The 15,240-nt window shown below is 57.1% G+C and overlaps 4 protein-coding genes across 4 annotated transcripts; 3 read left to right on the top strand and 1 right to left on the bottom strand.

Annotated features, from left to right (window-relative positions):
* Nucleotides 1–1,151: 1,151 nt before the first annotated feature.
* On the top strand, nt 1,152–3,972 carry C8A04DRAFT_38243 (uncharacterized protein; the record flags this gene model as incomplete). Its single annotated transcript, XM_062784174.1, has 3 exons — nt 1,152–1,317; nt 1,377–1,414; nt 1,516–3,972. 3 exons carry the CDS (start codon nt 1,152–1,154, stop codon nt 3,970–3,972), a joined length of 2,661 nt encoding a protein of 886 aa, XP_062635809.1.
* Nucleotides 3,973–5,341: 1,369 nt separating this feature from the next.
* On the top strand, nt 5,342–6,096 carry C8A04DRAFT_29885 (uncharacterized protein; the record flags this gene model as incomplete). Its single annotated transcript, XM_062781164.1, has 2 exons — nt 5,342–5,660; nt 5,849–6,096. 2 exons carry the CDS (start codon nt 5,342–5,344, stop codon nt 6,094–6,096), a joined length of 567 nt encoding a protein of 188 aa, XP_062635808.1.
* A 1,314-nt stretch (nt 6,097–7,410) lies between these two features.
* C8A04DRAFT_13186 (Hydantoinase B/oxoprolinase-domain-containing protein) lies at nt 7,411–11,609 on the bottom strand (the record flags this gene model as incomplete). The annotated part of the gene is made up of 3 exons (XM_062777615.1): nt 7,411–8,214; nt 8,379–10,565; nt 10,632–11,609. 3 exons carry the CDS (start codon nt 11,607–11,609, stop codon nt 7,411–7,413), a joined length of 3,969 nt encoding a protein of 1,322 aa, XP_062635807.1.
* Nucleotides 11,610–12,538: 929 nt separating this feature from the next.
* C8A04DRAFT_13236 (proline utilization trans-activator-like protein) lies at nt 12,539–15,002 on the top strand (the record flags this gene model as incomplete). Its single annotated transcript, XM_062777633.1, has 4 exons — nt 12,539–12,705; nt 12,803–13,544; nt 13,618–13,957; nt 14,014–15,002. 4 exons carry the CDS (start codon nt 12,539–12,541, stop codon nt 15,000–15,002), a joined length of 2,238 nt encoding a protein of 745 aa, XP_062635806.1.
* Between the last annotated feature and the right edge of the window lie 238 nt (nt 15,003–15,240).

Genomic DNA, 15,240 nt, shown 5'->3' with positions numbered 1-15,240 from the left:
TTCAGGTCAGCGAACAAATCTCCTCCTTTTCCCACGCGCTAGCCACGCTCCTGCATTTCATCAATCTACCAGCGAGCATGAAGGGGAGGAGGAAAGTGTAATTCCGCGGGATTTGGCGCATTCGGGGTGTTTTCACAGTGGCTGGCCGGGTTTTTGGCCCGGCGCCCGCAGGGGAACATGGGTAGGGTATGGGAGCTCCATGTCTGTCATGAAGCCTTCAAGGCTTGGCCGCAAGACATCAACGAATCGATTGTTGAGGTGGCCGCCAATCGTTCCCATGTCTTTTGTTGCGCGATGGCCCGTTGGTCGGCTTTGCTGGGCGTTGCGAATAATTTTAGGTGCCCGGACTGGATGGTTTGATGGACCCCCACGCTGCACAGGGGAATTTTGCGGAGCGTTCTTGCCCAAAAGGCTTACTTTTTTGCTTGACAGGTTGGACGTTGAGGTGCAGGTGGTGTGCTACCCCGCAGGTCGGTGTGTTGACCCTGAGCTCTTTCCTTGTTGATGAGTTGATGAGAGTAACACATTTTCCTTCCGCCATGGTCTTTTGCTGAATTTTAGATGTTCCCGTCTCGCTTTTCTCGCATTTTCCTTTTTATCTAGGCCGATTGACCAGCACGGATCCCGATTCCTTCCGTCACACATTTGCCCCTTCGCTTTTGGACTTCCCCTACCCACACGTGGAGAGGATGAACGCCCTGGACACTTGTTGGTGGGGTGTGGAGAAGGGCGTGGGGGTTTCCCGCTGCGTGGGCGCGCGCCCGGGGCCCGGGGCATCTGGGGAGACCACACCCTTTCGAGCTTTTTGCTCGCATGAGGTTCGTTCGGCTTACGGAATGATTGAACTCGACACCGCACATCGCGCCTAATCTGCACCCGGTCGCCCTGCTCGACACCATTTTTCTCTCATGTTCTTCTTTTGCGACGGAGAGGCGCGCGCCGCCGCCTGATTTCTCGCATTTTTCCCATTTTCCCGTTCGCTATCTGTCCCATTCCCAACGTTACCCCCCGTTTTTTCTTTCCCTTTCCGCCCAAACGGGATTGATTGCGCCCGAATGTGTCCCGCATGAGCTCCGCGCGCCCCGAAGCCGGCGCGGCACTTTCATAGCATTCACCCTAAAACAGAAGAACGAGACGAGGAAGTGTTCGCCATGGAGTCCCACGATGCGGCCCAACCGCAGAACCGCGCGACCGCGCTGAGTTCCTCGTACAAGCGGGCGAGTCGCAAAGGAGCGCCGCGTCGCTTCGCCTGCGAGTATCCCGGTTGCGATAAGTTGTACTCGAGAGCCGAGCATCTCCAGCGACACCAACTGAACCGTGCGCTTCGCCCTCTTCTTCCTTCGCGACGATAACAGCCGTGGACTAACCTGACCTAGACGCCCCTAAGGAGATATACCGTTGCGACGTTGCCGGGGTATGCGTTCCCTCCGCCCCGTTTCACACCTCGGACGAGCGCACTCCCCCCGCTACTTGATATTTGGAAGACGCGCGATAGCCGCTGACACTCTAGCGTAGTGCGCCCAGAAGTTCGTCCGGGCCGACCTCCTGGCGCGTCACAGGAAACGGCACTCGGCTTCGTACATTCCCCGAAACCGCATGCCGAGTTTCAGCGCGACGACGGACTCTTCGCCCCCGACGACTGTTATATCACCGACGACGACTGGGCCCAACGGCCGCCCTGCTGTCCCTCCGCGGGCCCCGCACGACGCCGCGATATTACTGAGCCCGGACTCGGCCTCACAGCCATCACCGTCGCTGCCCAATCCGAACCAGCGCAGTATGAACCAACATGGCGGCTGGCACACTCAGCTGCCCAACATGGGCACCTCCAACATGATCCGGCAGAAACCGGGTTACTACCCGCAACAGGAACAGCGCATGCCCGAGCAGCCCGCGGCGTTGTCGTACCACTCCGGCGAGTTCCAGCCGGATGATATGCGCGAGAACTTCGCCGTATGGCTCTTCAACCCGCATGCGCCCTACGGCGACTTTGGTGTCTCGCACGTGCCGTTCATGGACGGTGGGTTGGAGTCGACGCTGAACAACAACATTCACTACGACTATGAGTCGTTGACGAGCGGACGGTCGCAGCTGGAGACCCCTACTCGGTTCGCTGAGACGGATGAGTTGCTGGCGGAGTTCCGGCATCAGGAGATTCTCCGGTGGTTCCAGGTCTTCCGGCAAAAGCAGCCCAAGGCCGAGCCGCTGGTCGCGAACCTGGTGCACGATGGAAGCGGGGATATCCCGGCGTTGGGTCTGGAGATGATGCGCGACTGTCTGCAAGAGTACTGGGACCGCGTGTCGCCCCGGCTGCCCATCGTCCATCAGCCGACGTTCTCGTGCAACCGGTGTTCGATCTTTCTGGTCATGGTCATGGTCGCGCTGGGGGCTGTGTCGCTGCGCACGCGCGACACGACGGGGAACCTGGCTGATTACGGCGGGTTTGCGGACCTGATCATCTTGGGAGTGCGGTCAGAAATCCTCACGGCCGAGGACGCCCAACCGCCTGTTTCGCTGTGGGTCTCGCAGGCGCTCCTGTTACTCGAGTTTTATGAGAAGATGTGGTCGTCCCGCCGCCTGCACGAGCGCGCCCACATCTACCACTCGGTAGCGTTAACCCTGCTACGGCGTGGGAGTCCCCTGATCGGCCGTTCCGGGAGCGAGTCACCTCCCGAAGAACCCTCCGCCGAGCAACCGCAGGGTGTCACGCTTGACTCGCACACATGGTGGTGCCGGTGGGCTGAAACGGAAGCGATGCATCGGGTGGTGTTTGCGGCGTTCATGATGGACGTGATCCACGCGGCCATGTTCGGGCACGCGGCGGACATGGCGCCGCACGAAATCCGGTTACCACTTCCCTGCGACGACAACATGTGGACAGCGTCGAACCCAGACACGGTCCGGCAGTTGGACCAGAACCTACGGATGTACGGCATCCGGCCGATCTCGTTCCTCGACGGCCTGAAGCGCGCACTGCATGGCAAGGAGGTCAAGACCCACTCGTTCGGGCGCATGATCATCATGTCCGGCCTGCTGAGCGTGGGCTGGCATCTCAGCCACCGGGAGACGCACCTCAAGTGGCTGGACCTTACCGCCCCGTCGGCCGAGACACATGAGGCCTGGAAGAAGACGCTGCTGCGCGCGTTCGACGACTGGAAGAAGAGCTTCGACGCTGCGCAAGGGGCCGCCGGGAACACCACGTTAGCCGATGCCCCGGGCTCCAACGGCCCGGTCCACAGCGCGGCTGTCCTGTACCACCTGGCCCAAATCAGTCTCCACGTCGACATCATCGACTGCCAGGTCTACGCCGGCGTGAAGCGGCTACTCGGGCGGAAAATCTCAGTGCGAGACTACGGCAATGTCGTTGCGCGCATGCGCGCCTGGTCTGCCCAGCCTTCCACGCGACACGCCGTCCTACACGCCATCAAACTGCTCCACCGCGTGCTCGTCGACCCACGCCGCAGTCCCAGCGCGGGCGACCGCGAGCGCCATGACATTGGCCCAGGAGTCGTCAGCCTCCCGTCTAGAGATCCCCAACAACAACCACAGCAGCATCAACAACCACACCAGCAACACTCACAACAGCACCAACCACAAACCTACTCCTGCCGCAGCGAACCCGACCCCCACCGCCCCTGGGTCATGTACTACGCGGCCCTCTGCATCTGGTCCTTTGTTCGCGCCATCAGCCGCCAAGACGACACCATGCAAGACCCCGGCCCTGGTCCCAGTCACACCCACGGAAAACTCCACCTCCCTGCCAACACCTACCGACGAGTGAACGGCTACCTATCCAGCACGGCGTCCTTGACAGAATTGACGGAAAGCATAGCGATGGGGTCGGCGCTCCGGGATGGACTGCCGGATTTATTGGATGTGTTGCGGTCTGTGTTGGCGGAGGCACATTCGGAGATTTTGCAAGAGGCGCAGGAAAGGTTGGGGGTTTGTCGGGAAATGTTAGGGGGGGAATAAGGCCAGTAACATAAGACATGGGCCATAAAGGGTGGGGAGTCAAGAGATGGATCGCAAAGGGCGCATGACACTGGGGATGGAGGATGGGTCCTACAGGAGGAGCATGGGATGCCTTTCGAGTTTTCAGCAATGGAGCGAGGGAGTGGGGTCGAGAGCGGTGAAAGCGAAAAGTTGGCAGGTTATATCCTGTGGTCTGAATGACGCAAGAGGCGTCTGAAAGAAGGAAGGCGTCTGGCTGAAATACCCCCCCACACACGTGCGTTTGGTGGGTTCATATCTGTGTACTCGTAGTATAGTATGGCGTTCTGGCATGGCATGGCGTGGTCTTGCGTGAGCATACCCTGCAGAGGAGTGGTTGTGGCCGTCTGGAAATGATTATGCTGAGTTAATTAATTCTCTCTCTGTGAGTTGAGGTTGCTTCGATGATTTGCTCCTGTCAGTGATCCCGTTCGTGGTCACCTCCGAGCACCCGCGCTGTGCTTTCTCCGTTCTTGGGGGACGTGTGTGTAAGCGCGGTTGGGCATTGCAGGTTGCTGCGATCTTCGTGTCTCAGATTCTCTAGGTAAGCTCCGATTGGTCAAATGCATGGACAAGCCCCGGAGTGGCATGTGACAGAGTTCCCGAGACCTGAGATCCATCATCAAGATAGAACTAAACCTACATGGGTCAAAAGCTTGCCACGGATACTCGATGTGCCGAAGTGCCAATATCAAGATGTCCTGGTTTTGGGTCTATCCGTGAATGTCTGTGAACGGAATGCCTTGCGCTCACAGGGGTAGTGGTCTAGACTCTGTCGCCCCGGTTTGAATCGCGAGTTTTTATTCGATCGTCGATTCGTGTTCTTGTTTTCTCACTGCCAACCCCGCGATTCAGCTTTCTAATCGCGACCACAACACACCAGTTGCTTTTCAGCCAGCCCAGCCTTAAGGCAGGTCTCAGTTGAAATAAGGCTATTGTTGAGTAATCTGTGGTGATAATGTCAAGGCAACGGATCACGGGGGAGGTGAACCGTGAACCCGACTCCCTAGATACGTTGTGTTAGTTGTCTCATGATCTCATCGCTCGGAGAATTAATCAAGCTACAGTAGACCCCATGGGCTTTGCGGCCCACAATGCCACTAAAGTCTAGGACAACGGACAGCGCACAGGGTGGACTTGTTGGTTCGCCGACTCAGGTCCGGCAAAGCAGGTAGGCAGCGTAGTGGTCATAGAGAAGGCGACTAGGTCAGTGGGATTGTTCCTATAAGTAAGCACCCTCAGCGCTTCGAGGCCTTCCCATGGACCTCAGCATTAGTAAGATCAATATCCAAGACCACGACATCTTCTTCCTACCAAAATAAATAAAAAAGAACCACCAAAACTCACGACCATGCAGCTGACTGTTCTTACCGTCCTCGCTGGCGCCGTCGCTTCCGTGTCCGCCGCAGGCCTGACCCCCAAGGCCACAGTCTCTACGTTCCACCTCGTTGCACGGGACCTTACGAATTCGCCGATCGACAAGAAGGTCATCCGTGCGAAAGACAGCCAGCTGTGGGTGGGGTTGCACGTCGGCGAGCAGGGAGCGGATTGCGATAAGAATACACCGTCCAGCGAGAGGGCTACGTTCTTCCTTAAGGATGACGAGCTGTTTCTATATGGGGGCGAGGAAGATTCTCATCAGCAGTTCGGCTTGGATATCTCTCTAGAAGGTATTTTATCTCTTCTTCATTGTCTTTTGTTCCTTACATTGTAATTCCGTATCACGGAACGTCGCAGCGGGATTTTGCCACGGTTGTGACGATGTGAGGTTCATGTACCCAAGTCTTTAATTATTCGACTAGACAGTTTGACCCCCGGTTGGTCCCCATCTGTGGCAGATTTACTGACCAACACCTAGATGATGAAAACCTGGAGTACTTTAACAATACCCTCGGCAACCCTAATGAGCTTGTCGAAACCCATGGCTGGTCTATCGATCCTGGAAGCACCCTGCTGTCGTATCGCAACCACCCTTTTGTAGCCTGCCAGAAGTCCGACGGTCTATTTACGGTGGGCATATTCACCTACAATGTCGACCCGGACACAATCTGCTACCGGTTCAATGCCCTGACCGTCCCCGCTTCCCCTGGCTGTTCGGCGTCCTGAGGGAGTACTGCGTGACGTGAAGTACCTGTTCACAATGTGGTATAAATGAAAAGACACGGAATAGAGAAGAGAGAAATTGAAATAACCCCAAGCTCGCCAGTAGCACATTGAGGGAAAAGACCAATGAATGGAAAGTCCTTACGCAATGACCAATAGACAAAAGGTTGACTAAATATCAGCAACACGTCACAACCCATTGATTGGGTGGTTACCAATTGGCGTTACGACGGTTTTGTGCCTGAATTGGAAGGTTAGGGAGCGGGCGAACGGCGAAGGGCAAATTGCTCAGGGACAACGGGCGCAAGGCTGATGCGGGGAAGGCCTCGCTGTGCTGGAAATCCATCGTCACGATTCGCGAGGAGCTGCGCTGTTGCGAGCCTTAGCGGTTGAAGACGCTGTCGCCATGACATCGGGAGCGACATGGCCGCGGAGAAGGAGCGCAATCTCCCCCTCGCGGGCACGCACGCCGGCAAGTGCAGCACGTCCCTCGGCGTCCTTGGGGTTCAGCTTCGGTCCCTACCACACTTTACGCAAGTGGCATTATTCCTGGACTAGCTGCCGGGAGCCGGAACCCTAGTCAAGGGTGCTCATGCTAGCTTTGCTCGCCCTTCTCCCACTCTCTCGGGCGGGAGAGGCATCTGAACCGTTGGCTCGTTACCATCCAGTGGCTGGTTCGGCCCTGAATCATTGCTTCTTTGTCCCCGGCCTAGGCTACGGGGTCAAGGCTGATAGTGACACCGTTCCTCTGTACCACACATCGTATTGTTGCACGCCTTGTCTCAATCAAACCGGTACTGGGGCCCACACCCCTCGTGTTGAAGGATAGAATGACGATATTCTGTGCCGGAGCAGGGGTATTTTCTGTGTATATTTCCCGTTTGCTGTGGTTTGCCTTGTTCCTTTTCGCTCTACCCACGTGGCGTCCAACCGTGAGTTTCCCTTTATTCCGCTGTCTTCTGCCTGTCCTTCCATTCTCTACTTCCCCGAGACGGTGATATATGATCAGTGAACCGTTAGGTATAACAGCATTATTTCTTCAATAATACCGTTTTGAATCTTCCTCCACAGACCTGATATAATGATACCCAGCTCATGAGAGGGGTACCTCTCGGTCAATTTCAAGGGGGGGCTACAGGCTCAAGGGGGAAGATGAGAAGCATGCGCCAGGCTACGCGAATTAGTGTACACGACGAAATGAATCTGTGAATATGGATAGAACTGTGTGCCCCTCTTGAGCTATCAACCCGTAATTCTGCTCTATAATTTCAGACAACTCTCAAAATGCGTGCCATCGTTAAATTACACTGAAGGACGTTAATTGCCCGTAGCAACGCTCGCCCTCATCCCCAGCGTCCCATTCCCTACCATCCCCTTCACCCCCTTCTTCTCTGCCACTGCCTCTTCCTCTTCACTGCCTTCGACCCCCCACCCTCCACCACCAGGCGTCAGAATAACAATCCGATCTCCCTTCCCCACCCACGTCGTCTTTCTCGGCCCCAACGAAACCCTCCTTTCACTGTCCCCATCTTTCCTCACCCAAATATTCTCCCCCCTCATCCCCTCCTCGCCACCTTCCATCCCGTACGGCGCCGTCACCCGTCTATCACTCAACACCGACACCTGCAACGGCACGCGGAATTCCATCTCCCTCACACATCCATCTCCTCCCTTAAACCGACCTTTGCCTCCGGAGCCTTTTCGCAGGGAGAACTGATGCAGCAACACAGGGTATCTCTTCTCCAAGATCTCCGGATCCGTGATCCGGGTGTTTGTGAGATGCGTGTGCACCCCGCTCGCGCCGTGCCATGTGGGACCAGCCCCAGCTCCACCAGCAATCGTCTCGTAATACCCAAACCCTTTCGTGACTTTCCCAGTAGCCGGGTCCGTCCCACCATACCCAAAAGTGAGGTTATTCATGGTGCCTTGGGAGGCAGCAGCGGCGTGGAAGGCGCGGAGGATGAGGTCGGCGAGCTTTTGGGAGGTTTCGGTTGTGCAGCCGACGGTTGCGGCTGTTGGGGAAGGGGAGAGGATGGTGTTGGGGGGGCAGACCAGGCGGATGGGTTGGAGACAGCCTTGGTTGAGGGGGATGGAGGTGGGGATTAGGGAGCGGAGGCAGTACTGTTTTTTTTGTTAGTCATGATCTAGGCTTGGTGTTTGTTTGGGAATTGCCGTTTTGGGATTTTTCAGGGGGTAAGCGGTAAGCTAGGGTTAGGGTTGGGTGAGAGGAATTGGGTAAGTTGGAATCGGGGTAAGGATTAAAGAAGGACGAAAGAAAAACTTACCATGATAACAGAATACGAACACGTCGGGGGCGCATTCAAGTTCCCCGAGTGCTCCGCCCCCGTCCCTGTAAAATCAAACACCGCCTCGCCCGTGTCCTTATCAATGGTCACCTTCAACTTGAACACAATCCCATCATCATTCCTCTCCTCCGCTTCGAGGACTCCCCCCTCATACTTCCGCGCAAACCCCTTCAACAACTCCCGCACCGCTTGCGCCGCATTTTCCTGAATCGCCTTCATATACAACTGCACCGTCGGCCAGCCAAACTCATCAATCAGCGCCCGGATTAGTTGGATGCCCTTGTTGTTCGACGCGACCGCCGCCTTCAAGTCGGCGACGTTGTCGCTCCACGTGCGGGTGCCGCTGCAGCCCGGGTGGGACGCCGGCCGGGTGTAGAGGTGCTCGTACAACCCTTCTTCGTCGAAGACCCCGCGCTTGATGAGCTTGAATGACTCGATGGCTGCGCCTTCTTGCCAAAGCTCCGTAGAGTTGGGGGGCATGGACCCCGGGGCGATCCCGCCAACGTCGGCGTGGTGGCCGCGGTTGGCGACGAAAAACAGGATCTCCTGGGGGTTTTCGTCGTTGTCGAAAACGGGGGTGATGGTGGTGATATCTGGCAGGTGGGTGCCGCCCGCAGTGGGGTGGTTGCTGATGATCACGTCGCCCGGTTGGAGTTCGCCGGGCTTGTAGAGTTGGGCTTGGTAGGCGATGGCGGTGGACATGGAGCCCAAGTGGGAAGGGATGTGCGGGGCGTTGGCGACCAGGCCTCCGTCGGCTGAAAAGACGGCGCAAGAATAATCGAGGCGTTCCTTGATGTTGACGGAGATCGAGGTCTTTTCCATGGTGTGGCCCATTTGTTCGGCGACGGTCATGAACCGGTGGCCGAAGACGCTGAGTTGGACGGGGTCAACTGTTTGGTCGGTTTCTTGCTTTTCGGTCTCCTTGGTTTCTTTGCTGACCTCGAGAACGACATGTTCCGGAAGAATGACCGCGCGACTGGCGTGGTCCAGCACGATGGTCTGCGTCTTGTCGAGAACCATTGCCGGCCCCTGGATCTGCACCCCCGGCCGCAGACTCTTCAGCTGGTACACACTGGTATCGACCCAGCCGTGGTTCTCATAAAAGATCCGCCTTCGGAACAGCGGCGTCGGCGTGGGGGTGAGCCCGTCGGTCTGGTACGTCTTGAGGTCCTCAAAGGGGCTGGACGTGTGCAGCACGCGCGACTTGCCCACGCTGCGTACGCGGATGTCGTCGATTAAGATATCGCGTGACTGGGAGAAGCCGAATTCCTGCGCGTGACGGGCTGTGAAGGCGTCCCCGAACCCAGCCATGCTGCTCTTCCCGTCGACCGACTCTGGCTGCGGGATCATCAGCGCCGTGTCGCTGCCCTGGTAGCGCATGTTGAGAAAGCACTCGTGCTGCACCATGCTCTCTTTTTCGTCAGCACCAGCAGCAAACCCCTGCGCTTCCAGATCAGCGGCCCCCCTCTTCTCCAAAGCCGCCAACCTCGCCTTTAGCTCAGGTAGCGCATCCTCCCCAAAGACCAACGCGACCGGCTCCTGGTTCTCAACGACGACGTCCGCCAGCGCCATGCCATACGCGGACAGGATACTCGAGTACCGCGGCAGAATCGCCCGCTTGATCCCCAAGTCCCGCGCGACAAACACTGCGTGCTGCCCACCAGCGCCACCAAAACAACCCAAGTTGTGGCTCGCAGCACCGTACCCGCGGCCTTCGCTGAGCGTGCGGATCGGGCGGGTCATGGTCGCGTTGGCGATGGACAGGAAGCCAAGCGCGAGGGTCTCGGGGGTGAACGGCTCTCCAGCATTCCCGTCCTTGGTCTTATCCTGATTCACCGTATCTGCGAGCGCTTGGAATTTGGCCTTGACCACATCCAAATCCAGCTTGCGCGGGAAGAAATCAGGGATGATGCGGCCGAGCAAGAAATTGGCGTCGGTGACGGTCAAGGGACCACCTTTTCCGTAGCAGGCCGGGCCCGGGTTAGCGCCGGCGCTGTGGGGCCCGACTTGGAGTAGGCCGGCTTCCCAGGTTAAGATGGAACCGCCCCCGGCTGCGACGGTGTTGATGTCGAGCTGGGGCGTCTGGATGGTTACTTCGGCGAGGGTGTTTTCGAAGATGTGTTCGAGGGCACCTGAGTAGCGCGCTACGTCTGTGCTTGTGCCGCCCTGTTTTGTGTCAGTGTTGAATTGCAGGAAGTGAAAATAACAGAAAACAAAGAAAAAAGGACACACCATATCAAATCCCAACACCGGCGTCCCGTCTCTCTCATCATAACACGTCCTTGCCAACCCAACAACACCCCCTGCAGGCCCGCTCAACACCCCTCTCAAGCCGGTAAACTTCCTCCAGCTTGTCAACCCGCCATCACTCTGACAAATCAACAGCTTATTCGCACTCTCCTCATCCTCCAACATCCCCTTGAATCCCTTCCTGAAGCTCTCCAGATAGGCATGCGTCATAGGCGTCAAATACGCATCCGCCACAGCCGACTGACTGCGCGGAACAAACTTGGCCATGCTCTGCAGCGCGCTTGACGCCGACGTCCGGAATCCCATTTCCTCTGCGAGTTTGGCGACGGCGAGCTCGTGCTCTGGGAAGGTGTACGAGTGCATAAACCCGATGGCCACGTTACGGAAGCCTTGATCCTTCAGCCGCTGCAAATCCGCCCGGACGACCTCTAGGTCCGGCTTCTTCAGAATCCGGACAACCTCCCCGGTCTGGCCCATCACCAACGCCGGGTCAGACACTACATTGATAGGCGTCGGCTCCGGATCCTCACTAAACCCCTCAATCGTGACCCTCTCATCCACCTCCACAACAGTCTCATACAACTGCCCCAATCTCCTCACCGACAAATCAAACAAATCCGGCCTCGTCTGATTCCCAATCAACAACGTATCCCCAAACCCCTTCGTCGTCAAAAACGCCACACGATCCCCCTTTCGCTCAAGCAGCGCGTTCGTAGCCACCGTCGTGCCCATCCGGATGGACTCGATAGGAGTCAAGTCTAAGGGCGTGCCGCGCGGGATGGGCCGGCCTGTGGCGTGCTCGAGGATTTGCCGGATGCATTCTGTGGGTGCGTCGGGGTATTCGTCTGGACAGACGGAGAGGGTTTTGAAGACGAGGTGGTTGTGCGGGTCGGAGGGGAGAGAGGCCCAGGCGTCGGTGAAGGTGCCGCCGCGGTCGATGGCAATGCGGATACCGGACATTGTTACTTTTTTATATGATGGAATATTAAGATGAGCTAGTCTGAGACGAGGGTGTAAAATATGAGATGTGATAAGATCAGAGGGAAATCGTCAAAATGAATTAAGATGAGATTAGAACACTGAGGATTGGCAAATCCAGGTGAGCTAAAGCCAAGATGAAAAGCCAAGATGAGATGAACAGATGAAATAAAGTCAACATCAACAGGATTCTTTTCAATTTAAACACTCTCCATCACGGTTCCACCGGCCCCGGACAAACCAACAATGCCATGCCCCGCCACTAACAGTCCGACCGAGCCGCAACAGCACGCGACCACATCCCCATAAACCCACTGGCAGGATTGGCAGACTTGCTGGCTGAAACCGAGTAGTTTGCGGCATCTTGCGGCACATTACGGCAAGCTCATCGAAGCCGACTGTTTGCCGACCGCTTGCCGACCAAACTGCCGACCGGCAAGTTTGGACTTGCCGGGCGGCGCGAGTGGCATGGATCCAGTGGCCTAACTCTATATAGCCCGATAAGGAAGGTGGGGCGCTGATACCCCACCACGTGTCCGCCACGCCCAGCTCCAACGCCCAGCTGATAGTCGAATTCTTCCAGAAACAAATCCATTGCCCCGTGGAAAACATCGAGACATCTCACCTCGTCCTACCAAGTTCTTGAAACTCTGAAACCAAACCCGGTCTCGGCTCCGGCACTGTGGATTCGGCCAAGATTGGGGCCCCGGACCCACCGTCGGACATTGTGGGTGCGCGGATCTTGATCCACCTTTCTCCTTTTCCCAGTTTGCAGTGGACCCTTGGGATCATCTCGCTGTGGACCTCTCACCTCGACCCTGAACCGGCCTCACCTAAGCTCCGGATATCGACGCGGATATCGAAACTGCATCACTTCTACTGCCAAGTTAATTTAAATTACACGATACAAGATGAGCGCCCCGAAACGTCCTCGGCGGCTGTTTGCGGCCTGCCATCGCTGCCACTCGCAAAAGATCAAGTGCTCCGGCGAACAGCCGTGCCGGTCGTGTGTCGCCGGCGATCGGGGCGCCGAGTGCACGTTTCCTGCCAAGGAGCGCAAGATTGCCGTGCCGGAGAGGTGTGTTTGCGTTCTCCTACATGAAATTAAAAATGAAAACAAAATAAAGAAATAAAACATGAATATCCCAAGGAACTTAGCTGACTCGACCTTAAAGTTATCTTCGCAACCTCGAAGCCGACAGCAAACGCCTCCGCGCCGTGATCCAATCCCAACGCACCCAAAATCCAACGCCCGAAAGCCATGCCGCCAGCCCAGGTCCGGGACCTGCCAGGAATCATGACGACGACGACGACGCCCTGCCCCTCTCCCCCGAAGAAACCCGCATGCTTAACCCCCTCTTCGACGCCCAGCCCTCTCCTCCCCTAGCCCAGCAGCCCCGCGAACCGTCCTCCGAACCGGGGTTCATCGGCGAAGCCTCCTGTGCCGCCTTCAGTAATCGCATGCTACAGTGTCTCGACGGCACGTACGCGCCTTCCACGGCCGGGTTCTCTCATTACTACCGGCTTCCACCACCACCTCCTGATCCCAGTGCTCGCTTGCCGATCTCGCTCGAAGAAGAAATCTGCTATTTCCCCGAGCGTATGCACGCTAAACTGCTTCTTAACGTCGCCCGGCGGTTCATAGGGAACTACCACCCTCTGTTTTTGGAAGTGACCTTCATGCGGGAGCTGGATGCGGTGTATCGGAGACAGATGACGCCGTCGACGCTGTGGTTGTGCAAGTTTTATGCACTGATGGCGCTCGGGGAGACGTATACGAATCGGAGGGGGGTGTTGGATAGTAATCGGGTGCCGGGGACGGCGTATTATGTGAGGGCGGTGCATATGCATATGCAGTTGTTGCAGGATGTGTATGAGGAACCGTCGTTGATGCAGGTTGAGGTGTTGACTTTGTTGGTGAGTTTCCCTGGATTTCATGTCTAACGGCTATAGATTGTGTTTGTATTATGTACTGAGTGAGGAACGAAAGGCCTGGGCCTCCAACATCTTAGGGCGCGTGCGCACCGCGTTCGGATACAGCGGCACGGCGATGCGGTTGGCCCTCAGCATGGGCTTGAACCGCGCGACACCCAGCCACTCGCCGCTGTCGCCTGTTGAGCGGGAGAGTCGCCGGCGTACGTGGTGGGTGCTGTATTTCTTTGAACGCTTTTCGGCGTCCAAGCTGGGCCAGCCCATCACGGTGCGCGACGAGGATATCGATACAGAAATGCCGAGTATGGACGGCCTGACGGACGACGAGACGGCTGAGTTTCTGGACCCGGTGCCGATTTGCACGAATATTAAGTTGGCTAGGATTATTGGGAATATCCGTATGTTCTACTTCACCGGGTAGACTTTACCGGGTACTAGTGCTGACCATAGGCAGTGACCGATATTTATGGCATCCCCAAGAGCACACGCGGCCTCTGCATCCACCGCGTGCACGGCATCCTCAAGCAGCTTCGTGAATGGCACGACGAGCTCCCCAAGGGCATGCGCATCCGCGACCGCGGCACCCCCCGGCCCGTCGCCAGCCTGCACCTCGCATACAACCAGTGCATCATCCAGACCACCCGACCGATCCTGCTGCACTTGTTCAAAACTCAGTTCCAGCTGGGCGGCCAACCAGGTTCTTCCTCTACAAAACCCGGTGACGAGAAAGCCGCTGACAATGAGACACCCCCGCGCAAACACACCTTCTCCTCCATCACCCTCGCCCTAGCCGACAGCTGTGTCAACGCAGCCCTGGCCTCCAGCCGCACCGTCGAAAGCCTTTTTCTAGACGGCTCCATCGCGACCTTCGGCTACTGGGACGCGCACCACATCTTCTCCGCCGCCCTCATCCTCATCATGTCAACCATGATGAAGCGAGGCCCTTCAACCTCCACAACTGCAACGGCCGCTACAACCTCGGAAGCGCTAGAAACCTTGTTGAGTATCTTAAGGTCGATGAAACACGACGGGAACATCCCTGCAGTCGATTTCTGCGAGAGGTTGGCGCATATCCAGGCGCGTGTCGCGACCCTCAGGCCACAGAGGGAGATTCAGTTGTCTCGAGCGCCATCACCCGCGCCTGTGCAGGATGGGTCTGCGGTAATAGCAATGCAGCAGCAGCCGGTGGGAATGCAAAACACGATGGCCATGCCGTTGGCTACTACTACTAATAATGGGATGGGAGGAGGAGCCGGAAATGGAAATGGGACTACGGCAGGGGGCGTCTACGGAGACGTCGACATCCTCGGTAACCCGCTGATCGGCACATTTCTCGACGAAATCCGCGCCCCGCCGCCGTGGCCGGACGCGTTGCTTGCCGAGGACGGCACGCTACGGGAGTTTGCCTCGGAGATTGAGGAGCAGTTTCTATTTGCCATGTAGTTTTCGCTTTCTTCCGCTTGGTCCGGGTCGCTTTCTTTCGGGCTGACGTCGGCACGCGAAGGTTAGCTAGTCGTCTATCTTGTGGGCAAGGCTCGGTAATCTGGGCGATAAGAACGGCAACTTGCGAAATGCCGGTGATAGGCAGGAGCAGGCGAATCAAGGGCATAGTTGGTTGCGCCTGGACGGTGCATCCCATGCTTACCATGTACACGTGTATTTGTACATGTACTACCTATGT

Source organism: Dichotomopilus funicola (assembly GCF_033296635.1).
Source record: "Dichotomopilus funicola strain CBS 141.50 unplaced genomic scaffold C8A04scaffold_44, whole genome shotgun sequence".
Classification (NCBI taxonomy): Eukaryota; Fungi; Ascomycota; class Sordariomycetes; order Sordariales; family Chaetomiaceae; genus Dichotomopilus; species Dichotomopilus funicola.
This window is presented reverse-complemented; position numbering and strand designations above follow the sequence as displayed.